At 45.8% G+C, this 24,868-nt stretch overlaps 1 protein-coding gene across 4 annotated transcripts in view; it reads left to right on the top strand.

The window, feature by feature from the left end:
• The window catches only part of LOC122942323 (ABI gene family member 3-like), a 42,037-nt gene that overhangs the window by 15,538 nt on the left and 1,631 nt on the right, over positions 1-24,868 (top strand). For 2 of the 4 annotated variants that reach the window (XM_044299879.1, XM_044299877.1), the window contains 4 exons: positions 812-880; positions 9,025-9,134; positions 13,032-13,157; positions 23,159-23,260. In XM_044299879.1, coding sequence (XP_044155814.1) covers positions 812-880; positions 9,025-9,134; positions 13,032-13,157; positions 23,159-23,260 — 407 coding nt within the window. The remainder of the gene's footprint in view (positions 1-811; positions 881-9,024; positions 9,135-13,031; positions 13,158-23,158; positions 23,261-24,868) is intronic. The other 2 variants (XM_044299880.1, XM_044299881.1) reach the window with 2 other exon arrangements.

The following is a 24,868-nucleotide window of genomic DNA, read 5'->3' on the forward strand; positions in this document are numbered from 1 at the left end:
ACATTTTGGCGCCCCCCCCCCCCCCCCCCCCCCCCCCCCCTCCCCTCGCAGCTCACCTGGCCCTGGTCCTGTCTGCAGCAGCTGGCTTCTCTGTGTGGTCCTGGTATCTTCTCTCTGCTTCAGACAATCGCTGGTTTGAGGACCGTATTTTTCGCCCTCTAAGACACACCTCGGTTTTAGAGGAGGATAATAAGAAAAAAATATTTTCCATTGCACCTCAGGTTAGACCAGCAATCAGACCCCAATGTTAATCAGACAGAATTATTTTGTAAACTGGGAATCATGATTCCCAGTTTACAAAATAATTCTGTTATATTTGGGTGTAACCAAATACCACTACACACCCATCATAGTGTGGCGGTATAATTAATATTATCCCAATGTTAATCAGACCTCAGCTCACAGCCCCATGTCAGACATCAGCCCCCATCCATCAGCCCCCCCAGCCATCATGCCGCCATGTACGCCATTAGCCCCCCCATGTCAGCCATCAGTCCCCATCCATCATGCCCTTATGTAAGCCATCATGGCCACATGTAAGCCATCATGCCCCCATGTCAGCCATCAGCCCCCCATGTCACATTTCTCCCCCTCCATGTCAAATCACCCCCCTATGTCACATCAGCCCTCCATGTCACATTTCTCCCCCTCCATGTCACATTTTTCCGTCCTCCCCCAGGGTGCGCCCTAAGGCAGCCGCTTGGACTGCCTTATGGTAGCACCGGCCCTGTTGATAACTGATGAGGAAATATTAATGTGCAATATTTAGTAACGTTACTTTGTTTTGGTAATAAGGCATCATTTCTTACAGGAGAAATTCTCAAGTCAGGGAACCTGTAGCCCCTCCATTCATCCCAGCACGAAAGGTTGCATGTCCAATGTAGGTATTGAATTTTGTTTTCATTACGTAAAATATATGGACAAAAGTATTGGCACACAGTTCTTAATCTTTGAATTCAGGTGTTTCATTCAGTCCCATTACTACAGATGTATAAAATCCAGCCCCTAGCCATGCAGCCTGCTTTCAGAATGATTCATTCTAAAGAGCTAACTAAATTTGAACGTGGTCCTGTTATAGAGTGCCACCGTTGCAACAAGTCAGCTTGTGAAATTTCTTCCTTCCTAGATATCCCATCATCAACTGTGAGTGGTATTACTGCAAAGTGGAAGCTTTCAGGAACCACAGCTACTCAGCCACAAAGTAGCAGACCATGTAAAGTTACAGAGCGGGGTCACATAGTTTATAAAAGTAAACAACATTCTTGCACACTTCCACTGGACTCTGGAAAAGTAGAAACACGTTCTTTATAGTAATAATTTTGTTTTCTGCCTGACTGCATTGTGCCAACTGTAAAGTTTGGTGGAGGAGGGATAGTGCTATAAGGTTATTTTTAAGGCATTGGGCTAAAGGGGTTGTCCATGATTCTATTATATTTTAAATTACCCCCTCCCTGCTTAATCTGTAAAGGGAAGCATACATACCTATTCCCCACTACTCCGTTTTGGCTCCCTAGGTCCAATACTGTAACAGGCCACACATGTGGCTTCACAACAGCCAATGACTGGCCTTGGTGATGATGTGTGACACATAACCCAGCAGTGACATTCTACTTGGGGACATGTCACCACTGTGGCCAGTCATTGGAAGCAACAGTTTGGAAAAGACCCTTTTCTGTTCCAGCATGACTGTTCCCCAGTACACAAAGCAGGGTCCATAAAGGCATGGTTAGCCAAGTTTGCTGTTAAATAATTTGCCTGGTCCTCACAGAGGCCTGACCTCAACCCCATGGAACACCTTCAGGATGAACTAGAATGGAGATCCAGGGCCTGTTGTCCAACATCAATGTCTAACCCCACAAATGCTCTTGTGGATGAATGGGATTTAGAATGAGATATCATAAAAGCTCCTGTAGGTGTAATGTGTAGTTGTCCCAATAATTTTGGTATCTAGTGTGTGTGTATGTTTTTTCTTGTTTCTTTTTATTTTCTACATTGTAGATTCATATTAAAGACATGAAAATGATAAAGGAACACATATGGAATGAAGTAGTGAAAAAAGAGAATGTTTTGTATTTTAGATTATAACCCCCCTTTGGCTTTGTTGACAGCTTTGCACACTCTTAATATTCTCTCAGTAATCTTCACAAGGTAGTTGCCTGGAATGGTTTTCAGCCTTTAAAGGATAACTGTCACACTTAGACCCTATTTTCAATTTTCATATATGTAGTTACTAATAACATGATATTCCAGAATCAGTTACTATTAGACTGACTTACCCCATATTTAATAAGATTCTGCCCTTAGCAACCAGTCTGCATAAAACTGCAATTTCACTATCCAGTTAAGATGGCCGCCACTGCCCTCACCCTGAGGCTAATCCCGCCTGCCCTCACTAGCCAGTAACAATAGCCTCCCAAAAGTGTCAGTAACCACAGCCCTCCCCCTAAAGCAGGCATGTCCAAACTGCGGCCCTCCAGCTGTTGCAAAACTACAACTCCCAGCATGCCTGGATAGCTTACAGCTATTAGGGCATGCTGGGAGCTGTAGTTTTGCAACAGCTGGAGGGCCGCAGTTTGGACATGTCTGCCCTAAAGGGTTAATCTCCTGCGGCACAAAGGGGTCCTCTTACCACATGTTGCTTTCAGTTATACACTGAGCAGATGGCAGATCTCCCTTCCCTGGTCTGCGCTGCTCCAACTCTGCATTCTCCAGCTCTGCTGAGTGAGGGAGCGTCTGCCAAGCGCAGGGACAGGGAGAAGTGCACACAGCCCAGGCACTGTTATCAGCTGCTGGGGAGGACCTGGCTTTAATCATTTACTTACAGTCCCTGGCTGTCAGTAATGTGACCTTGCAGGCTGCGTGCTTCTGCGTCCTCCGTCCTTCAACACATAGACGGACCATGCCTAGCAACCTGATATTAAGCACAGGTAAAAGCAGGCAGTACAGGGAACAAAACTGTGGAATTAAGGGGTAATTGAATACACAGTGAAAAGTTGAAATAGGGCCACCAAGGAGATATTAATCATCACAATCCAATACTCCCCCCAAAAAAATATGACCGTTATACTTTAAGGAGTTCCCAGCGGTGCTGAGTGCTTATTGGCTGCTTTTCCTTCACTCTGCTGTCCAAGTCATCCAAAACCATCTCAATTTGACTGTCAGGTGATTGTGGAGGCCATGTCATCTGATGCAGCACTCCATCACTCTCCATCTTGGCCACATAGTCCTTTCACAGACTGGAGGTGTTTTTGGGGTCATTGCCCTGTTCAAAAACAAATGGTCCCACTAGGTGCAAACCAGACTGGATGTCATGTCTTGTTACTGCAGCATACCAGGGAAGGACTAGGAGCTTAAAGTGGCCATGGAAAAAAAACACTAAAAGTCGCCCCATGTTGTAGGTGGGTCCAAATTGACAGAACGGATCCGTTTTCACTGACACATTACGGCACAATAGAAAACGGATCCCCCCCCCCCATTGACTTTCAATGGAGTTCAAGACGGATCCGTTTTGCCTATGTTAAAGATTCCAGGTGACTTCCTCATGAAGATGATTGAGAGAATGTGAAAATTAGTCATGAAAACAAAGTCGGGCAACTGTGAAAAATGTAAAATATACAATATATTCTGGCTTATTTAATACTTTTTGTGTACTACTTAAATCAATATGTGTTGATTCATTGTCTCCAATATGAATCTACAACGTAGAAAAAAAAACATGGAATGAAGAGGTGTCCAAACTAGAAATGAGCGAATTTCATATTTTGAAATTCGTTCACACTTCGTTTGGTGGTAAAAGGTGAATTCCGTTATGAATTCCATTACCACGGACCATAACAACATTCTATGACAGAATGCATAACGGAATGACTTTAGATTCAGTCATAATAGAGGTCTATGGGCAGTAAAACGGATCTGTCCTGTTTCTGTTATGCAGGGGAGTCCTCCCTTGCATAATGGAAATGGGACGTCATAGAATTGTGTTATGGTCCGTGGTAACCGAATCCATAACGCAATTGACCTTTTACCACCAAAGTGTGAACAAATTTCATGAGCGGAAATTTGCTCATCTCTAGTCCAAACTTTTGAATGGAACTAAATACATACATATATTTAAATTTTTATCATATAAAGGACACTATCTACTATGGCACGTCTGAATTACAGACCATATGAAATTGTAATATTTCCTTGAAAATTAAAGGGGTTTTCCAGGAGCATAATGTTTATAAACTTACCTGCCTTCTATTACTCCATATTACCTCTACCTATATATCGTCCTCCTATTACTCCATATAACATGCCTCTATATTTCCTCCTATTACTCCATATAACCTCTCCCTATATCTCCTCCTATTACTCCATATAACCTCTCCCTATATCTCCTCCTATTACTTCATATAACCTCTCCCTATATCTTCTATTACTTTATATAACCTCCTTTTATATCTCCTCCTATTACTCCATATAACCTCTCCCTATATGTCCTATTACTCCATATAACCTCTCCCTTTATCCCCTTCTATTACTCCATATAACCTCTCCCTTTATCCCCTTCTATTGCTCCATATAACATCTCCCTATTTTCCTTCTTTTAACTCCATATAACCTCTCCCTATATCTCCTCCTATTACTCCATATAACCTCTCCTTATATCTCCTCCTATTACTCCCTATAACTTGTCCCTATATATCTCCTACTATTACTCCATATAACCTTTTGCTATATCCCCTCCTATTACTCTATATAACCTCCCCTATATATCTCTTACTATTACTCCATATAACCTCTCACTATTAGTGATAAGCGGGCATGCTCAGCCGAATATCTTATCGGATCGAGCATCGCTATGCTCAGCAGATTCGAGTGCTTGGCTGAATAATTCAGGTGCTTGAATACAATTTAATTTAATGGAAGTCAATGAGATAACCCCAGGCACCCCCACCTCGGAAGAGAAGAGGGTGTCTGGTTCATAAAAATAGGTTAGAAATTGAGGGAAACCCCATCAAGAAGGTTTGGCAACAGCATTAAGAGGATAGCTGGATGCATCTTAGATGCTTATTATGTATGACATACAATAGACAACCACACAAAGGCTATATGCCAAAGCCAAGTATGTACAAGCCACCCATCTATCTATGAGACAGATTACAGCCAGCATTCCTTACAATGGCAGAATCTGCCTTGTTTTTCAGCTGTCATAAGACTATGAAAACCAACAGATGGCGCTATTGAGTTATGAATAGCGCCCTCTATTGGTTTCACAGTCTTATGACGAGACAAATATTCTTGCCAGAAGATTCTGAAACCAATAGAGGGCGCTGTTCATAACTCAATAGCGCCCTCTATTGGTTTCATAGTCTTCTGACAAGAATATTAGACTGAGTCTTATGACAAGCTTATTAGTGTAGCCTTTTGCATGGAAAATTCGCAATTAGAATATTTGCGATCTACACTAGGATGATATCTGACACTGGGAAAGCTGAGTAATAACTCAGTGATAAAATCTGACACTGGGAAAGCTGGGTAATAACTCGCGATCTACACCGAGTTATTACCCAGCTTTCCCAGTGTCGGATATCATCCTAGTGTAGATCGCGAATATTCTAATTGTGAAAATGCTAATCACAAATTTTCCATGCAAAAGGCTACACTCAGGGGTGTAGCTAGAAATGACTGGGCCCCTTAGCAAAAAAAATGTATGGGGCCCCCCCTCCCGGATCTCCCACCCCCACATACCTCTCGGAGCTCGCCGCCACATCCACAGCTCCTCATGCACTTGCAACGGTTGCGCGTAGGACTGAGCACAGACAGTTGGTCACTGGCAACGCCAGTGCCAGTGTAGGAAATGTATGAATCTGAATGTCTGTATTAAAGAAGATTGTTAAATTGTACAGGGGTCTGTAACACAAGAAGGTGAAAAACATATCGTGGGGTATGTATGTATATTAGACAGAAGGTAGGGATATGTATCTTGTGTAGTTTGGGTATTAGGGAGAGTAAGGGGTATATATCTAGTGCTGATACACGTGTATATATATTTCGCAGAAAATTCAGTGCAACATAAAATTTAAACAAAAACTAGAATTTGCACTATATGTCTATTCAGACATAATTTGTCTCTTTCATATTATAAGCTCCCCTTATATATAATTTACTTACTGTTCTGAAGACTCAGGGGTGCTGGCTGGCTTGGCCTCAGGGGTGCTGGCTGGCTTGGCCTCAGGGGTGCATCAGCTCCCAATGCCTCTCACCAGCGGCCCCCCAGTGCCTCTCCATCAGCCCCCCAGTTAGTGAATCTCCATAAGCCCCCAGTGCCCGCTTCATCAGCCCCCAGTGGCTCTCCATCAGCCCCCAGTACACCCTCCCCAGTATTAAAATCATTGGTGGGCAGTAAGCCCTCCCCCTTCCCCTCCCCGGTATTAAAATCATTGGTGGGCAGTGCATTCCCCCCTCCCTTCCCCGGTATTAAAATCATTGGTGGGCAGTGCATCCTCGCCCCCCCTCCCCAGTATTAAAATCATTGGTGGGCAGTGAGCCCTCCTCCTTCCCCTCCGAAGTATTAAAATCATTGGTAGGCAGTGCATTCTCCCCCCTCCCCGGTATTAAAATCATTGGTGGTCAGTGAGCCCTCCCCCCAGTATTAAAATCATTGGTGGGCAGTGAGCCCTCCCCCGCAGTATTAAAATCATTGGTGGGCAGTACGCCCTCCCTTCCCCTCCCAAGTATTAAAATCATTGGTGGGCAGTGAGCCCTCCTCCCCAGTATTAAAATCATTGGTAGCTGGGCAGTGGGTCCCCTCCCCCCCCCCCATCATTGGTGGCAGCGGCAGTTCCGATCGGAGTCCCAGCAGTGTAATGCTGGGGCTCCTATCGGTTACCATGGCAGCCAGGACGCTACTGAAGTCCTGTCTGCCATGGCTAGTTACTCTGCAGCAGCATACTTGCATGCGCTGGGCCGCCCAAACCTCCTTCTTCTTGTAACTTACAGGTCTGTCCGGCGTATTGCTTATGCTTAAGCAATGCGCCGCACAGACCTGTGACGAGTTACAAGAAGGATGAGCGCTGGGCAGCCACAGGGCATGTAAGTATGCTGCTGCAGAGTAACTGGCCATGGCAGACAGGACTTCAGTAGCGCCCTGGCTGCCATGGTAACCGCTCGGAGCCCCAGCATAACACTGCTGGGACTCCGATCGGACCTTACACTGCCACCAATGATGGGGAGAGGGTTGGTTGGGGGGAGAGGCCGCCCCCTATCGCACTGCCACATGATGTAAAAGAAAAAATCCTCAGCCAGCGGCCCGGGCCCCCAGTGGTGTAGGGCCCCATAGCCATTGCTATGGCTGCTATGGCGATCCCTACGCCACTGGCTACACTAATAAGCTTGTCATAAGACTCAGTCTAATATTCTTGTCAGAAGACTATGAAACCAATAGAGGGCACTATTGAGTTATGAACAGCACCCTCTATTGGTTTCATAGTCTTCTGACAAGAATATTTGTCTCGTCATAAGACTGTAAAACCAATAGAGGGCGCTATTCATAACTCAATAGCGCCATCTATTGGTTTTTATAGTCTTATGACAGCTGAAAAACAAGTCAGATTCTGCTCATTTGCATGTCTTTCCTATATGCCCATGTTTATGCAAATGAGTTTTTACATGACAAAACTGTATAGAAAGGTTATTGAATATTATGTTAGCACAATCGGGAAAACTTTTTGTAGCCTTAATGATATTGATCTAGGTGTGCAGGTCCACCTAAGCCATCCAACAGATGAAAATAACTGAGGTTTACTGGTTCTCAGTCAGATGAGAGCTGGTTTGGAATATCTCATAGTGCACAAGGCTGCCATTGTAAGGTATGCTGGCTGTTATCTGTTTCATGGATAGATGAATGGCTTTTGGCATATAGCCTTTGTGTGGTTGTCTATTTTATGTTGTACATAATAGAAGTCTAAGATGCATCCAGCTATCCTCTTAATGCTATTTCTAAACCATTTTGATGGGGTTTCCATCAATTTCTAACCTTTTTTTATGAACCAGACACCCTCTTCTTTTCTGAGCAGGGGGTGTCTGGTTGTTTCCCATTGATTTCCATTATACTCGGGTGCTTGGCCAAGCACATGAATATAGCAATGTGTTTGGGCTGAACACCTGAATACTTTGGTGCTCGCTCATCACTACTCGCTATATCTTCTCCTATTACTCCATACAATCACTCTCTATTTCTCCTCTTATTATTCCATATACCCTCTCCCTAGATCTCCTTCTATAACTCCATATAACCTCTCCCTATATCTCCTCCTATTACTCCATATACCCTCTCCCTATATCCTCTCCCATAACTCCATATAACCTCTCCCTATATCTTCTACTATTATTCCATATAACCTATCCCTATTATTCCTCTATTTACTCCATATAACTTCTCCCTATATCTCCTCATTTTACTCCATATAACCTCTCCCTATATCGCCTTCTTTTACTCCATATAACCTCTCCCTATATCTCCTCCTATTACTCCATATAACCTCTCCCTATATCTCCTCCTATTATTCCATATAACCTATTCCTATTTTTACTCCATATAACCTCTCCCTATATCTCCTCCTATTACTCCATATAACCTCTCCCTATATCTCCTCCTATTACTCCATATAACCTCTCCCTATATCTCCTCCTATTATTCCATATAACCTCTCCCTATATCTCCTCCTATTACTCCATATAACCTCTCCCTATATCTCCTCCTATTACTCCATATAACCTCTCCCTATATCTCCTCCTATTATTCCATATAACCTATTCCTATTTTTACTCCATATAACCTCTCCCTGTATCTTCTACTATTCCATATAACCTATCCCTATTATTCCTCCTTTTACTCCATATAACTTCTCCCTATATCTCCTATTACTCCATATAACCTCTCCCTATATCTCCTCCTATTACTCCATATAACATCTTCCTATATAACTCTATACAACCATTAGGTGACATAACTATATCTTTCCTGTATTGCTGCAGAAGTCCAGACACGACCTCTCCCAGTTTCCTTTATTCTACTACAATGAACGATGACTTACCTTTGCCCCCGCCTCTTTCTAACCTTCAGACACAACAATCACTAGAGACAGGTGAGTGAAGACGTGTGATTAGTTTGCCCTTTCTAATCAATATTTCACATTACAAATCCTATGTGAAATCGGCATTAGGCCAGTTTCAGATGAGAGCATTCTGGACGAATTGATGCATCCCTATTGTGGATGAGCATCCCTGCCTGAACTCGCAGTTGGGAAAACTGGTGTAAAGCAGATTTCTTTCCCTCTCTCTCAGCGTCTTGACTGACAGTGCTGGGTTTCCATTTATATTTCAGTCATGTATTTATAGTTCAGAAACAGTCTTTTTTTAAAGGTGTTGTCCCAATTATTATAAAGTGTTCCCCAAGTCAGCAATCATATTAAAATAGAAGAAACTTATCTACAGTATTTCATCCTCTGTGACTTCCAAAGATGCTGCTCTAATCCTCCCCTCTACTGCAGCCATGATGTCATCTTCTTCACTGCAGCAATTACCGCATTTTTCGCCCTATAAGACACACTTTTTCCCCCCCCCCAAAGTGGGAGGAAAATGGCAGTGAGTCTTATGGGGCGATGGCTGCCATTTTTACACTGATACACCGCCAACCGCAAGCTGCACAGTGCGGCCGGCGTGTGCATCAGCGAGGAGGGAAGAGAGGCTGGGGGCCGGTCTTTAGTTTTGTAATGGCAGCGGGGCCCGGTGCAGTCACTGTATTCTATTGCACCGGGCCCTGCTCACTGTACTAATGGTATCTACTGTAACTGCAGGCAGGCAATGGTAAACTAGAGATATGTTCGATCCAGCACTGAGCAGCCTGTACTTACGATCATAGCAGTCTGGAGGCAGGAGGCTGGGCGGGCGGGCGGGCGGGCGGACACTGGCAGCGTAACTTCCTACATCACGTGCCTGCTCCGCACACTTTATGAATGAAGCGGGTGGCGCAGGCACGTGACGTAGGAAGTTACGGTGCCAGTGCCCGCCCGCCCAGCCTCCTGCCTCCAGCCTGCTATGATCGTAAGTACAGGCTGCTCAGTGCTGGATCAAACATATCTATAGTTTACCATTGCCTGCCTGCAGTTACAGTAGATACCATTAATACAGTGAGTGGGGCCCGGTGCAATGGAATGCAATGACTGCACTGGGCCCCCGCTGCCATTTAAAAACTAGTGTAGATGCCAGCCCCCACCCCCTGTATTGGGGGTCATTCACAGTGGCTGACACTGTTATGGGGGGGATCTGTGGATGTCAAATAGCATAAGATGCTATTTATCTGTCATCCACAGATCCCCCCCCCCCATAGCAGTGTCATGCCATCCACAGACGCCCCCATAGCAGTGCCATCCACAGACGCCCCCCATAGCAGTGCCATCCACAGACGCCCCCCATAACAGTGCCATCGACAGACGCCCCCCATAACAGTGCCATCGACAGACGCCCCCCATAACAGTGCCATCGACAGACGCCCCCCATAACAGTGCCATCGACAGACGCCCCCCATAACAGTGCCATCGACAGACGCCCCCCATAACAGTGCCATCGACAGACGCCCCCCATAACAGTGCCATCGACAGACGCCCCCCATAACAGTGCCATCGACAGACGCCCCCATAACAGTGCCATCGACAGACGCCCCCCATAACAGTGCCATCGACAGACGCCCCCCATAACAGTGCCATCGACAGACGCCCCCCATAACAGTGCCATCGACAGACGCCCCCCATAACAGTGCCATCGACAGACGCCCCCCATAACAGTGCCATCGACAGACGCCCCCCATAACAGTGCCATCGACAGACGCCCCCCATAACAGTGCCATCGACAGACGCCCCCCATAACAGTGCCATCGACAGACGCCCCCCATAACAGTGCCATCGACAGACGCCCCCCATAACAGTGCCATCGACAGACGCCCCCCATAACAGTGCCATCGACAGACGCCCCCCATAACAGTGCCATCGACAGACGCCCCCCATAACAGTGCCATCGACAGACGCCCCCCATAACAGTGCCATCGACAGACGCCCCCCATAACAGTGCCATCGACAGACGCCCCCATAACAGTGCCATCGACAGACGCCCCCCATAACAGTGCCATCGACAGACGCCCCCCATAACAGTGCCATCGACAGACGCCCCCCATAACAGTGCCATCGACAGACGCCCCCCATAACAGTGCCATCGACAGACGCCCCCCATAACAGTGCCATCGACAGACGCCCCCCATAACAGTGCCATCGACAGACGCCCCCCATAACAGTGCCATCGACAGACGCCCCCCATAACAGTGCCATCGACAGACGCCCCCCATAACAGTGCCATCGACAGACGCCCCCCATAACAGTGCCATCGACAGACGCCCCCCATAACAGTGCCATCGACAGACGCCCCCATAACAGTGCCATCGACAGACGCCCCCCATAACAGTGCCATCGACAGACGCCCCCCATAACAGTGTAATTTACAGGCTACCATTAGTTCAAAGCCCACCAAAAGCACACCTTTTGGTTCAAAATATTTTTTTTCTTATTTTCCTCCTCAAAAACCTAGGTGTGTCTTATGGGCCGGGGCGTCTTATAGGGCAGAAAATACGGTATGTTCCCATACACACCAGAAACTATTGCAGCCAATACGAAGAAGAAAAATGTTCCAGCATTTAGGGTAAAAACCTTGCCATTCTCTTTATTTGTAATGGTCACAATTCACATTTGTGGACAACATCTCCCTCCACTGCTAGGTTGACATGTTTCGGACTTGTTAGTCCTTACTCGTAACTACGAGTTAGGTAAGGTTTTTACCCTAAATGCTGGAACATTTTTCTTCTTCGTGTTTCAAGGGAAGACTGGTCCGGTCTGTTCCGCGCATGGGAAAGATATGGTGAGCTGGAAAAACGTGTTTTGTACATGCTCATTGCAGCCAATCACTGACCTGAGTATTATACATCACAAGAGGCCAGTCACTAGCTGCAGCAGTCACATGGAGTATAGGTGCGGCGTGCCGTGCCACAGGACCGACCGGGTCATAGCAACAAAGGAGTTGTAGTAGGTGGAGTAAGTAGAGTCCAGAATTGGTGAAGTTTAACATTTTTTACTTGAATGAACTTGCAATAAACTTGTGTCATCCAAACAATATTTGATCTTTCTCTTGGCTCCAGTAAACTGGCAGGTAAACTTGAATACTTTGCTTTATCTCTCTGCTGCTGTTGTAATCTCTCGCTGTCTCTTACAAGAGTGAGGTGACCTGTGACCTGTGACCTGTTTTGCTTAGTGGTCTTCGGCTCTGTTTTGCCTCTTAGAGGTACTAAGTCCTTTTATATTTTAGGAGTGCTGCTCTCTGAGCTACTTTCTAAAACCTCCTGCAGCAGTCAAGGGAAACACACCCTCAACACATCATGCTACTTCACTTTCTTGCTCCAACTCTCAACTCCCCTTCTCAACTTCTCCACACTGGAATCTGCTACAGATTTCTCCAACCCCCCTTCCCCTTGGTAGGAAACAGGACTAGCCCACTTCTGCCCAAAAAGGGGAGAATGGAATGGTAAGTTCCATTCTATCTAAAGGTACTCTCTGCCAGATACAGTATCACAGGATCTGGCATTAAATACACATGTGACATTCTTTGCTAGCCATTAGAGACAGTAGCTAGGTGTAGGAATGGTAGTGCCTCCTCTGGGGTACTACACAGGACCAAGTAATCACTGTAGAGGCAACACTGAAAAAGTGCCCGGGGATGAAATGGGTGAGTATACATTCTTTTTAAAAAAAAATCTGCATTGTGCGGCATTTTTTAATAATTCAGACAGCCTCAATATTCCAATATATTTTTCACAACCCAGGAGCAACATCAAATCTTTATAAACCCTTTGCTTATTGCTGCATTAATTTCAGTGACAGATATCAGAGTTACTATTTATTCCCATCAATAGTTTTTTGCTTTTTATTTCCTTCATTGTTCAGGCTCCATCTTTCCTGACCCATGTTTTCTACAAAGCAGTGACCTCCCTCCTCCTCCTCCTCCTCCTCCTCCTCCTCCAGAGCCTGAAGTAAATGGTTCACTGTGGCTCCCTGCTCCTGTTATAGAAGGTATTTTTGGAACTTTATATCCCATTCATGCCCTATAAAAATGGGAAGCATCACTGAATAATACAGATAAGCAGAATCCAAAAGAGGAACACTGAAGCTCTTCTTACATATTTTACAGTATACTGTACACTCAGCCTATTTACATTAACATGGTTATAAGGGAAAATAATAGCATTCTTAATACAGAATGCATAGTACAATAGCGCTGGAGGGGTTAAAAAAAAAATATATATATATATTTAACTCGCCTTAATCCACTTGCTCGCACAGCCCGGCTTCTCTTCTGTCTTCATCTTTGCTGTGTGAAGGAACAGGACCTGTGGTGACGTCACTACGCTCATCACATGGTCCGTCACATGATCCATCACCATGGTAAAATATCATGTGATGGACCATGTAATGAGCGCAGTGACATCATCAAAGGTCCTATTCCTCAAAGAAGAAGACAGAAGAGAAGCCGGGCTGCGTGAACAAGTGGATTAAGGTGAGTTAAATTATTCTTTATTTTTTTTAACCCCTCCAGCCCTATTGTACTATGCATTAAGTATTAAGAATGCTATTATTTTCCCTTATAACCATGTTATAAGAGAAAATAATACAATCTACACAACCCCGATCCCAAACCCGAACTTCTGTGAAGAAGTTCGGGTTTGGTTACCAAACATGCCGATTTTTCTCACGCGAGTGCAAAACGCATTACAATGTTTTGCACTTGCGCGGAAAAATCGTGCATTTTCCCGCGACACACCCGCATCTTATCCAGGCCAAAAACATAACTCCCGTGTGAAAGAGGCCTAAGGAGGTCTTCTGACACCTGTATTGCCAGATAAGGAAGCTGCTGTATCTAAGCAAAGACCAAATGGAGAGGTGACCACTCATGTTCACAGCTCTCTCCATTCAAGTCTGAGAGTTCCAGTAATGTAGAATGGAATGAAGAACCACTTGTATGGAGAGCGCCACACTGGAGACATGCATGGTCATGTCTTCATTTAATCTCTTACTCAACGCAGCAAAAGGGAATCGGGGGTCTTTCGTTCTCCCAATAGGTGGGGGTCTGAGAGGTGGGACATTTATGACATATCCTGGGTTGACAAAACCACCAAGGTTGTTCCAGCACAGAGCAGACTGCTGGATCCCCATTGACTGTAATCAGGGCCGGGACAATGTATTTCGTCGCCCTAGGTGGAGCAGGCAAATTGCTCCCCCCCCCCCCAAAAAATAAAATAAAAATGTAAGCAACATTGCTACTAATAAAAAGATGAAAGCACACAAGAAGCAGTGAAGGGCAGATCCAGTGACTTACAGTTGAAGTCCCCATGGATTTAATTTGTTCACTTTCCTTTTCTTCTCCATTTGGTCCAGACCATCATGAGCACGCCTTTGGTCAGGGGTCTGCAGCGCCATCTGCCACAAGACCAGTATTACTATATGACACATGGTAGATAGGGGACTGTTACAGATTTTGCAAGTAAAATGCCCCCCCCCCCCCAGCCTAGTTTCAGTATTTAATGATTACCACCCTGGTGCCAGTATATAATGCCTCCCCCACACTCTAGCGCCAGTATATAATGCTCTTTTCCCCACTTTAGAGCCAGTATATAATGCTCCCCCCACCATAGTAGCAGTATATAATACTCTTCCCCCCACCCTAGTGGCAGTATATAATGCTCCTCCTCCTACACTAGTGCCAGTATATAATGCTCTCCCCACCCTACTGCCAGTATATAATGCTCCTCTTCCCACTCTAGTGGCAGTATAAAATGCATCCCCCCCCCCCAACCCCAGGTGCCAGTATAAAATGTTCTCCCCGACCCTAGTGTCAGTATATAATGCCCCCCCCCCCCCCCCTCGACTCTGGTGGCAGTATATAATGCTCCCCCCACCATAGTGCCAGTATATAATTCTCCCCAACACTAGTTGCAGTATATAATACTCTTCCCCCTACCCTGGTAGCAGTATATAATGCTTTCCCCCTATCCTAGTGCCAGTAAAAAATGCATCCCCCCACCCTAGTGCCAGTATAAAATACTCTCCCCCCTCCATCAAAGTGCCACTCTAGTGCCAGTTTATAATGCTCACCCACCCTAGTGGCATTATATAATACTCCCCCTCCCCATCCTAGTGCCAGTATATAATGCTCCCCCCCAGCCTAGTGCAAATATATAATGCACTCCCTCCCCCTGTAGTGCCAGTATATAATGCACCCCTTACCCCCTGTAGTGCCAGTATACAATGACCCCCCTGCAGTGCCAGTTTATAATGCACCCCCTTCCCCCCTGTAGTGCCAGTATATGATGCACCCCCCTCCCCCTGTAGTGGCAGTATATATAAAAAAAAAAAAAAAAACACATACCTCACTCCCATTCCTCTGCCGCCATTTGAGATGGATGCAGGCCACACTGACATGATCATGCGAAATCCGGTGTACATGGGCGCTTGACCTTTTGTGCCACTCTACTTACCTACCCCTCGTCCTGGCTCTAACTGTAATGAGGTCCAGTAGTGATTCAGCAACTTTTTAGTATAAATACCAGGTTTCGGCTAGTCAAAAAAACACTGCATGCAACAGTTTTTTGCCCCGCCAACCGCCGGTATTTGTGCCAGATCAAGCAGCCGCATCTCCTAGAAAGAGATGTGAACGAGGCCTTAGAAAAATCCTGGTAACAGGTTCCACCAACCCTGATAAAAAAAAATAAAAAATGTGTTAGGGCTGTAATACACCAACAGATTATCTGACCAATTTCTGTCCAATCAGACCAATAGTTGGTGTGTGTATAACACAAGATCTGTGTGTATAAACAGCCATTGGACCAGAGGCGTACATAGGAATCACTGGGCCCCATAGCAAAAATCTGAATTGGGCCCCTTAACCCCGCCCACTACCCACCATGGCCCCTCCCACTTCCTGACTTTGCTCCTCCCATGCCACACCCCCATTAAATAAATTTATACATGACCTACAGAAACTGTTAGGGGTTTCCTGGGGGTGACCTGTCACATGGGATATCTGCTGCAGCCTGCAGGTCTCCTTATTTGGGGTGCCATGTTAGGCTACTTTCACACTTGCGTTCGGATCTCCGCTTGTGAGTTCCGTTTGAAGGCTCTCACAAGCGGCACCGAACGGATCCGTCCAGCCCTAATGCATTCTGAGTGGATGCGGATCCGCTCAGAATGCATCAGTATGGCTCCGTCTGTCCTCCGCTCAGCAGGCGGACACTTGAACGCTGCTTGCAGCGTTCGGGTGTCCGCCTGGCCGTGCGGAGGCAAACGGATCCGTCCAGACTTACAATGTAAGTCAATGGGGACGGATCCGTTTGAAGTTGACACAGTATGGCTCAATTTTCAAACGGATCCGTCCCCCATTGACTTTCAATGTAAAGTCAAAACGGATCCGTTTGCACTATCATGAACAAAAAAAAAAAATGTTTTTTTTTTTTTTGTTCATGTTAATGCAAACGGATCCGTTCTGAACGGATCTAAGCGTTTGCATTATAGGTGCGGATCCGTCTGTGCAGACACCAGACGGATCCGCTCTGAACGCAAGTGTGAAAGTAGCCTTAAAGGGAATCTGTCACTAGCAATTTACCCCCAATTTTTTTTTCATGAATCCATGTTTAACAGAGTACCTGTTTTCCATCTGTCTTGTTCTTTTGATTGCGAGTCTTGTCATGTCTTCAAAAAATCGATTCTTATGATATGTAAATGAAGCTGTAAGGAGCCCAGAGGGGCGTTATTCTTTCTCCACGGTGCCCAGGAACGCCCCTCTGAAGTGCCGTGCCCGGCTAAGTTTGAAAACTAATAACGCCTCCAAGTTCATCTAAATCGCCTCCCAGAGGCGCGGCTAAGTGCTCAACACCCCCCTCCTCAGTGCCGCGCTCTGCGGCAAACACCCCGATCCTCCTCTCGCCGGCATCCCAAATCCCGCGCAGGCGCAGTGCCGTCAGTCATCTTATCATAGCGCAGGCAATCGCCGGCACTGCGCCTGCGCGGGATTTGGGATGCCAGCGAGAGGAGGATCGGATTTGGGAGGCGATTTAGATGAACTTGGAGGCGTTATTAGTTTTCAAATTTAGCCGGGCACGGCACTTCAGAGGGGCGTTCCTGGGCACCGTGGAGAAAGAATAACGCCCCTCTGGGCTCCTTACAGCGTCATTTACATATCATAAGAATCGATTTTTTGAAGAAATGACAAGACTCACAATCCAAAGAACAAGACAGATGGAAAAAAGGTACTCATGGATCCATGTTTAATAAAGTACCTTTTTTCCATCTGTGTTCTTCTTTTCCATGTCAGTCTTGTCCTTTCTTCTAAAAATCGATTCTTGCTGTAAGCCGGACTGGAGCCCAGAGGGGCGTTTTTCTTTCTCCACGGTGCCCCTCTGATTAGTGCCGTGCCCGCCTAAATATGAAAACTACTAACGCCTCCATCATTTAGCTGAATCGCCTCCCAGAGGCGCGGCTAAGTCCTCAACACCCGCCCCCCTCCTCAGCGCCGCGCTCTGCAAACACCCGATCCTCCTCTCGTCGGCGTCCCAAATCCCGCGCAGGCGCAGTGCCGGCGATTGCCTGCGCTCTGATAATACGGCTGAGGGCAACAGCTTCAACATCGTCACTGGGCTCGGCGCATGCCCAGTGACGATGTTGAAGCTGTCGCCCTCAGCCGTATTATCAGAGCGCAGGCGCAGGCAATCGCCGGCACTGCGCCTGCGCGGGATTTGGGACGCCGACGAGAGGAGGATCGGGTGTTTCAGAGCGCAGCGCTGAGGAGGGGGGCGGGTGTCTAGGACTTAGCCGCGCCTCTGGGAGGCGATTCAGCTAAACATGGGGGGGGGCCCTGGGGAGAAAAGCAGCCGCATAGCCGGCTGCAGGTCATCAGTGGGCGGGGCCTTATCTGCGCTACGGGCCCCCCAGTGCCGCGGGCCCCATAGCAGTGGCGTGGTCTGCCTCTATGGGCGGTACGCCACTGCATTGGACCAATGATTGGTCAGATAATCTGTTGGTGTAATACAGCCCTTAGTAAATAACCTGCAGAGATGAATGCAGTTATCAGTTTTACCACTAGATGGCACAGTGAGGTTTTCTGAGGCTTCATTCATTTTATCTGGCTAGTACTGATTGCAATAATTTCACCCTTTTTAGATGTCCAAATGCCCATTTGTAAATCCACAGAAATCAGTAGTAAATGTTTCCAACCACCACTAGCCTTTGACAATGAAGAGCATTTACTATGGCCAATAGGAAACAGTATATTATTTTACCTTTGATCCAACCCCTATTTATAACACAAATGTTTTTTGCACAAATTGAGAATATTATGTACATTTTAAATATGGGGCTTCTGTCATTTGGAATATGGAGTGTAAGATGAGTTTAAAGAAGTTTTTCTGGAACATTGCTGGTCCATATGTAGGGCAGGCCATAAATATGTAATTGGTGCAAGTCCGTTCATTCACCAGCAGAATGGAGAGACCATGACACTTGCTGGAACACCATGGTAGTACCTAACACAGCACCTCCGTGTGGCTGTATCTGGTGTTATGGGGGTGAACTGCAGTACCACACACATCAGAAGCAGGCACTGCAGTAAGTTCCAGAGAGCTATGCTATTATTCATTCATGGTTGACTGTAAGGAGGAACCCAGAGGGGTAGCTATGGGAGGTGCAGTATTAGCAGTTGCACCTGGACCCTGGTACCTGAGAGGTTCCAAAGGCCCCTCTGCCACATAAAGTACACCAGTAATGGCATGTGTTAGTTTGGTGTCCTGTTAGGCTTTTTTTTTTTTTTTTTTGCTTGTTTTTTGCAGATCCATTGTAATAATACCTATTCTTTTCCACAAATGGACAAGACTAGGATGTGCTATCCACATTGTTTGCGGCCCAATTGAAATTAATGGGTCCACATCTAATCCACATTGGATGCAGAGCAAAAATACGGTCGTGTGAATGGGGCCTTAGCTTGTCTGCCCTGACATCTCTTACATGCAGGAGGCAGGAAGACCAGTGTTAAGCTAAATCCCATAGAACTACACTGGAGAGTCAGCACACATAGTATGAACAGGCAGTGTGGGTCAGAAGGTTCCCATAATGAAAAAGCTCAAATGTATGGATGTTAAATGGGTTCTCCGCGAATACAAAAAATGACAATATTTAAAGGGGTTGTCCGGGTTGAACCCGGACATACCCATAATTTCACCCAGGCAGCCCCCTGATGTTAGCATTGGAGCATTTCATGCTCCGATGCTCTCCTTTGCCCTGCGCTGTGTCGTGCAGGGCAAGGGCTCTTTTATTTACAATAACACACTGCCTGGCGGAGGCTTCCGCCCAGCAGTGAGCCCATTTACGTCACCGGCACTGATGGGCGGGCTTTAGCACTGCCCTAGCCTGTAAAACGTCTAGGGCATCACTAAAGCCCGCCCATCAAAGCCGGTGACGTCACCGAACACACTGCTGGGCAGAAGCCTCCGCCCAGCAGTGTGTTATTGTAAATATAAGAGCCCTTGCCCTGCGCAATCCAGCGCAGGGCAAAGGAGAGCATCAAAGCATAAAATGCTCCGATGCTAACATCAGGGGGGCTGCCTGGGTGACATTATGGGTATGTCCGGGTTCAGCTCTGAAACCGGACAACCCCTTTAAATATTACTTTACTATAAATACATTCCCAAGTACCTTTCATTAGATATAATGGCTCATTTTGTATAGGTAGCAATCATCAGGGAAATAAAATGGCTGCCATCCTATTAGTACATACAAAATCTGTCCTAATCACACAGCAGGACAAGTTACTTCACAACACTGAGCTAAAGAGCTGCTTTATCCTCCTCTCTGCTCTGCTTGTCAGGGTTTATGATCCTGAATATAGATGATAAGATCTTCAGCTGAATCTCTGTAGGAATGGAGTTCATGAGGAGACATGAAGTACAGAGAGGACGGACAGGACAGATTGTGGTAATGTGGAGCTGTGGTAATGGGGCCTGCTGCTCATTATTCACATCACTACCTCCTCTCTGTACTTCATGTCTCCTCGTAACTCCATTCCTATACAGATTCATCTGAAGATCTTATCAGCTGTATTCAGGATCATAATTCCTGACACGCAGAGCAGAGAGGAGGACAAGGCAGCTCTTTAGCTCAGTCTTCTGAAGTAACTTGTCCTCCTGTTTGATTAGAACAGGTTTTCTGTGTACTAATAGGACGGCGGCCATTTTATTTCTCCTGATCACTGGCGTAACTATAGGGGTCTCAGTGGTCGCAGTTGCCCCCCGTAGGGCCCCGCTTGCCAGTGGTACTGTACTTTTCCCTTTATAAGATGCAATGCATCTTATAAAGGGAATACTAGTGAGTGCTTCCACAACGGAAGTGCTTACTAGTATTCAGGAGGAGGGGAGAGAAGCGCTGTGAGTGCTGTACAGTACTTACCCCTCCTCCTGCTCGCTCTTCTCAGGGCTGGCGCTGCTGTGTCCTGGCTGCCTGCAGCGTTAGGACGTACAGAGTGCACTCTGACCTGAAGCTAGATTAGGTCAGGTGACTGCAGCGCGGGCCCTTAGAAGAGAAGATAGGCTAGGACAGGGAGAGTGGCGGCAGGAGAGGTAAGTTACTTTATTATTTTACAGTCTGATCTGAGGTCTGATATGGAGGTCTAATGAAGGGATCTGACTGAGGGGTCTGGAGTGGTCTCACTGGGGGTCTGGAGACTTCTCACTGGGGGTCTGGAGAGGTCTAATGGGGGGGTCTGGAGGTCTCACTGGGGGGTCTGGAGTGGTCTAATGGGGACTCTGGAGGTCTGACTGGGGGTCTGGTGAGGTCTAATGGGGGAGTCTGGAGGTCTGACTGGGGGTCTGGAGTGGTCTAATGGGGGTCTGGAGGTCTGACTCTTGGTCAGATATGGGGGTCTGGAGGTCTAATGGGGGTCTGGAGGTCTGGTCTGAGGTGTAATGGGGCTCTGGAGGTCTGGTCTGAGGTCTGATATGGGGGTCTGAAGGTCTGGTCTGAGGTATGATATGGGCTCTGGAGGTCTAGGGGGTCTTATCTGAGGTCTGATATTGGGTCGGGGTCTTACATGAAGGTCTAATGGGGGTCTGATCTGAGGTCTAAAACTGGGGTCTTATATGGGGTCTGACAGAGGTTAAATGGGGTTTGGTCTGAGATGGGGGGGGTCTCATTTAGGGTTTTATATGGGGTTCTGATCTGAAAGGAAGGGGGTATATTTTTTTTACTAGCGCACAATATAAAGGGGTGTTTTTGTACTGTGTGGCACCAGTATTTTCAGGGGGACTGTTTCTGCAGGAAAGTACTGGGGAGCACAGTGGACACCGTATAGGGGATGGCAGGATGGGGTGTTGAGAAGGTGGGAGGATTATGGAAAAGTAGGAAAGTAAGATGTCTGTTTGTTAAACTCTGCAGAGACGAGGCGCAGCTGGAAGAAGTCACCATGGTGGTCTGGTCTAACAGGAAAAGAAGAGGAAAGAGAATGTCTACATCAGAGAAGAGAAGTCACTGGATGTAAGAGGTACATATGTGGTGCTGTATGACCCTGTATGTTCTGTAGCACTGTATGGAATGTTTTCCAAGTATGTCTTTATTGGGGCTGTCAGTTTTTTTTGTACAAGCGCTGCCTTCTCTGCTCTGTTTACCTGCTCATCACTGCAAATGCTGCGGCGAGCAGGTGAACAGAGCAGAGAAAGCAGCTCTCATATGAGCCCTGCCTTCTCTTCAAACAGCTGATCGGTGGGGTGCTGGGTATCTGACCCCCACCGATCTGATATTTATGACCTATCCTGAGGATAGGTCATCAGTAGTAAAAAGAGGACAACCCCTTTAACAATAGGACTGAAGGAAAGTGGTTAGGTTGAGAATTTGGCATGGGGGGGTAGGCGTTTACATTTTTGCCTCGGGCAGCAGAAAAGCTAGGTGCGCCAGCGCTGAGTGAAGGGGAAGGGGGGTAAGCTTAACTCTTGCACCAGGGCCCATGAGCCTTTAGCTACGCCCCTGCCCCTGATGATTGCTCCATAGACAAAATGAGCCATTATAACTAATGAACGGTATTTGGGAATATATTTATAATAAAGTAATATTTAAGTATTTTCATTTTTTTAATTCCCGGAGAATCCCTTTAAGGGTGTGACAAATCACACTGCTAGAATACTGGTGGTCAGTTAGTAATATATGTAAAAAAACAACAGAGTGCTACTTTAAGCTAAATATTTATCAAGCTGATGAGCTGTCAGCAGGGGCGGATTGGCCATAGACCTTACAGGGAAATTTCCCGCTGGGCCGATGCCCAGAGGGCCGACCAAGCCCCCATCTCCGCCGCTGGCTGGGTACATAATAAGCTATCAGTGGTAATTAACTCTATTAGAATCGGGTACTTATGTACCCAGCCAGCGACATGCCCTCCTGAATTCAACTGTCCCTCATCTCACCTCCTAAGCACCCTTCTCCATATCTTAATCAGAGACAACTGGAAGAGGAGGAGAGAAAATATATTGTGCGGCACTGTGGTATGTGGTATTTTGCGCTATGGTATTGCTGACACGCCTACTTTTATTGCCCCGCCTCCTGTCAATTTAGGCCCTCCTACAATATGGTATTTTTTTCCAGGGCCACTTTAGGTTCCCAATCTGCCCCTGGCTGTCAGGAAACTAGATGTAAGAGCTACAGATGGAGAATTCAGTGAGAAGGAGAAGCCACAGTCTGCAGATCCAGTGAAACTGAAGGCAGAGGACAACCTATTAAGACCAATTAGAAAAAAAATTTTTTAGCTCAAGATAATGAGAATGCAATAATAAAAAAGAAAAGCAACCCCAAAGGTGTCCATAGACTTGTGGACAAATATAGAACATATGTAGAATATATGGATTGGTAACTAAAGGTTACAAAATTCTCCAGAGGAGTCTACCAATGCCTGAACCAGGGGCAAAAACAAAGCTATGCAGATTGGTCACGACTATCCCAATGCCATGGTCCTATAGTATATATAATATTATATATTCATATGCTTGCAGGTCTGACATCCTCAGTTTGGACACAACAGTCTGCTAATGACCTCCCTCCACCTCCTGCTCCAGACTATGAAATCACACAGATATTCTGGCCAGGGGAAAACGGTATGTCAGGTGTAGATGGCAATATTGTATGCCGTATTATATATATATATATATATATATATATATATATATATATATATATATATATATATATAAACCTTGGTTTGTGTCACCGTTTAGGCACACTACTATGACTATCACAGAAATGTATACTGTAAATAACACTAAATATTTAAAACCAAAGAACTATACAGAATCCTTGCTAACTGCAATGGGACCACTAGATGTCAGTATAGAATAGCAGTACAATAGCTCCCTACAGGATTTTTCCAGTTTATGTATATAATCATTGGGGGAGATTTATCAAAACTGGTGCAAAGGAAAACTGATCTTGTTCAGGATCCAGGATCCTGCATGCAGGACTTTTTTTCCCCCATCTTATAAAACAGATCTCAGATGGAAATGGCTCAAACTGATGGGAAATAGGCCGGCAGGTCTGGCTCTTTTTTAATTTTCCACACCAGTTTTTGGTGTGGAAAATGGCTCACATCTACGCTAGCAAGGAGGCTGGCATAAAGTTCAGGCTGTCACATGGTCTTCTGGAGGAAGTGCCAAACTTATGTAGAGGCCTGCACAGAGGGACTTAAGCCCAGCATAGAAAACACTGGTCTTAATAAATGTTCCTCAGTTACCATCTGCATGATTATCATAGGGTTATCTCACAGGAGTATCCCATCACAGATATTTATGGCATATCCGCATGGTGATTTCTGTCAAGTACGGGTTCCTCCAACCTCCATCTCACCTGGTGAGGTGGCCCTAAGAAAGCATTGTTCCCCTGTGGCGTTTGATGGTTGCTCTCTGATTAGTCATTGGCCATATTTTAGGTCTTAACCTCTTGGGGACATATGACGTACCGTTACGGCATGATGTCCTGGTACATCATGTGTAGTTCCAATCACCACCGCAGGCACCCGGTGTAAAAAAAGCCATTTTTTGGTCACCTTACATCACAAAAAGTGTAATAGCAAGCGATCAAAAAGTCACAAGCACCCCAAAATAGTGCCAATCAAACAGTCATCTCATCCTGCAAAAGTCATAAACTACCCAAGATAATCGTCCAAAAACTGAAAAAACTAGGGCTCTCAGACTATGAAGACACTAAAACATGATTTATTGGTTTAAAAAAATGAAATCATTGTGTAAAACGTACATAAATAAATAAAAAGTACATATTAGGTATCGCCACGTCCGTAATAACCTGCTCTATAAAAATACCACATGATCTAACCTGTCAGATGAATGTTGTAAATAACAAAAAATAAAAACAGCTATTTATTGGTACCTTGTCTTACAAAAGTGTAATATAGAGCAACCAAAAATCATATGTACCCTAAACTAGTACCAACAAAACTGCCACCCTATCCTGTAGTTTCTAAAATGTGATCACTTTTTGGAGTTTCTACTCTAGTGATGCATCAGGGGGGCTTCAAATGGGACATGGTGTCAAAAAAACAGTCCAGCTAAATCTGCCTTCCAAAAACCGTATGGCATTCTTTTCCTTCTGCGCCCTGCCATGTGCCCGTACAGCAGTTTATGACCACATATGGGGTGTTTCCGTAAACTACAGAATCAGAGCCATAAATATTGAGTTTTGTTTGGCTGTTA

The sequence above is a fragment of the Bufo gargarizans genome, chromosome 6 (genome assembly GCF_014858855.1).
Source record: "Bufo gargarizans isolate SCDJY-AF-19 chromosome 6, ASM1485885v1, whole genome shotgun sequence".
Classification (NCBI taxonomy): domain Eukaryota; kingdom Metazoa; phylum Chordata; class Amphibia; order Anura; family Bufonidae; genus Bufo; species Bufo gargarizans.